The 2908-nt window shown below is 42.0% G+C and overlaps 1 protein-coding gene across 1 annotated transcript in view; it reads left to right on the forward strand.

The window, feature by feature from the left end:
* The window catches only part of XDH (xanthine dehydrogenase), a 132725-nt gene that overhangs the window by 129594 nt on the left and 223 nt on the right, over positions 1-2908 (forward strand). The window contains exons 17-19 of the mRNA XM_046661843.1: positions 39-91; positions 1931-2045; positions 2823-2908. Coding sequence (XP_046517799.1) covers positions 39-91; positions 1931-2045; positions 2823-2908 — 254 coding nt within the window. The remainder of the gene's footprint in view (positions 1-38; positions 92-1930; positions 2046-2822) is intronic.

Raw genomic sequence — 2908 nt, forward strand, 5'->3', positions numbered from 1 at the left:
ACACCTACCCCTTCCTGATGGCCATTTCCTCTCCTCAGGTCATAGCTGCTTACAAGGATGCAGTGAGCTTGTCTGCTACTGGGTTTTATAAGTAAGTATGGTGCTGGTCTCGCCCATCTCACAGTGTGTGGTCATCCTAACCTCAGAAGTTCCCTCCAACATTGAACTCTGTCGGCCTTTGGTCAGGAGAGAGCAGTTCCACCAAAACTCTTATCTCTTCAATGGATTTCCACTAATTTCAACTTAAAGATGCTCTAAAATACACGGATTACCAAATGATGTGTCAAGGAGGCAAAAGCAGCTGTGGCCGTATCAGAAGATCTGCGTTCTAGCTCTGGTCTTAAAGTGTGCTGTTCCACCTGGGGAATCAGTGATTCTCTGAACCTGTTTCCTCATTTATGACATAGCAGGACAATTACCAACCATTCCTCCCTCAGCATTCTCCTTCAAGAACCCGAGTGTCTGGTGTTCTGAGTTACCCACGTGTGTTAGTTTGTACTACGCATTTATGGAGGCTTTCCTTCAGAAGAATGGAAGGAGGATTTAGAGCATGTGATCTTGTTACAAAATGCAGAATTCAGTGGAACTTAAAGTGAGCGTTAGAAAAGAGCACACATCTTCTGCAACTTTAAAATTCAGTAGCAGCAGAAAGAGCTAGAGACGCTGCCCATCTGATTTAGAAGCTGTAAAAAGATATGATCATGTTTACTGTCAGCCGTAATGTTTTAGCTTTCTCTGGGAAGTTTAACTAGGACCTTTTCTCTCACAGATCAATGGATTTGGAAAATAGTGTAATGTTTGCTTTAAAAGGGCTTGTGTGAATGTATGAACATATGTATATTTTCTATATGTAATATATATAGTATATATGTGTTATACGTATAAACACATACATCTATTACATATATATTAGGCAAAGTAATGTTTTCCCAGTGCTCCCTGGGTTATGTAATATTTGACTGAACACAAACACAAACTAGTGCCGATTTACTCATAAGTTCCCATTTTACTTTTGGAGTTAATAAAACTTGGGTTATATAAGGGAACCCAGATGAAGATGATGAAGTCAGAGGTCAAAGCAGGATGATTTCTCCTGGGATAAGCCTTTCCCTCAGGTCTGTATTGGTTTTGTTTTCATGCAGATTCTGATCATATCAGCTCACATTATTTCTGTGTAATGTGTAGAACAACATAGATACATAACTATAAACTCTGGGTGTGAGAATACACACACACACACATACGTATACACAGATATATATGACTCATGCAAAATTGGAATTGTATAAGATACTCAGGATTGAAAAAGAAAAAAAGTATACAAGAACATCTGCTTTTATTAGTATCAGTTTCCTCAAATCACTTGTTGACGTTTAGAAGGGGCCAGTGGATGAAGCGTAATGTAGACAAGTGGCTGCTTAAAGATGCACCCAGGCTGCATGAGATACTGATCTTCTTAGCTTTCACCTTGAGAAAGGTGAGCAGCCCTGTGAGCAGGTGAACTTGTGTGAACAGCCTAGGAGCCAGCACAGGCAGCACCTTTGGTTCTGAAGATCTTGAATTCTAATTCAGTAGGTCCTTTGGAGTGTGACTTTCATGTCCTTCATGAGCTCAGGCAAATCTGTCACCTGTTTCTACCACGTAGAGGCCAGCACGCTGATACTAAACACTGCTCGGCTGTACAGGATGATTCCTATAAGGGACATTGGTACAATAGGGCAGAGACAAGAGACAAAATTCTCTGGAATATCTGGGTTTCAATAATGAGTTCAAAATATTCAAAACACATGGACGTTTTTTAAGAACAGCTGAATGAAAAAATAAAACCTTTGGGGTCTTGAGATTTTGTAGGACAAGCTGTGTGAGTGTGTATGGGTGGGGGGCATGCTCATCTTAACACATGTGCAGTATTTTCTGTTTTCTCCCCCAGAGCACCCGATGTTGGCTACAGCTTTGAGACAAACTCAGGGAATCCCTTCAACTACTTCTCGTATGGGGTGGCTTGCTCTGAAGTGGAAATTGACTGCTTAACAGGGGATCATAAGGTAAGGAGTTTGCAAAACATTAGTACTAAGCGGCAAAAGAGAAACAACTCAATTGCAATACCAAGAGCTGATAGAGACAAATTTTCTTGTTGGAAAAATAACGCCTTACACCAAAGCTTGGCAAACTTCATATAAAAGATCGAAGAGTAAGTATTTCAGGCTTTCTAGGACACAAAGACTGTGTCAACCACTCAACTCTATCGTTGGGGCGTGAAAACAGCCATAGACATATGTAAACAAACGAGTGTGGCAGTGTTCCAAAAAAATGTTATTTATGCACACTGAATGTGAATTTCATATAGTTTTCAGGTGTCACAACATATTCCTCTTCTTATTTTTGTCAGTCATTTAAAAATGTAAAAACTGTTATTAGCTCACAGGCCCTACAAAAACAGGGGATGGGCTGGATTCAGCCATGACGTGTAGCTTGTTGACTCCTTCTTGCATGATCCACCCAGACCCAGGTTTGAAGCCCCAGGAACCTGGGAACCTACCATTCCTACTCACGTGTGGGTGTGTGCACACTTATTTCCAATTACTGAGAGAGCCTCTCCACTCCCATACCCTCCCGAGCTGCTATGAACTCCAACTTCGGCAGTGACAATGGCAGTGGAGACTGGCAGGGACATGAACACCCCTGCCTGAGCGAGCCCAGGGCACTCAGCTTGTGAAAATACTGTTTGGGTTGGCATTACTAATCTAAGGGTCTCCAAGACCCATCTATCATTTCTCACATCCCCTTCTGCTCAAACTGCTTTTATTTTGCTTCTGCTTTAGAATCTCCGCACAGACATCGTCATGGATGTTGGCTCCAGTCTGAACCCCGCCATCGATATTGGACAGGTAAGCTCGTGGGGGACCAG

The sequence above is a fragment of the Equus quagga genome, chromosome 5, assembly GCF_021613505.1.
Source record: "Equus quagga isolate Etosha38 chromosome 5, UCLA_HA_Equagga_1.0, whole genome shotgun sequence".
NCBI classification, from domain to species: domain Eukaryota; kingdom Metazoa; phylum Chordata; class Mammalia; order Perissodactyla; family Equidae; genus Equus; species Equus quagga.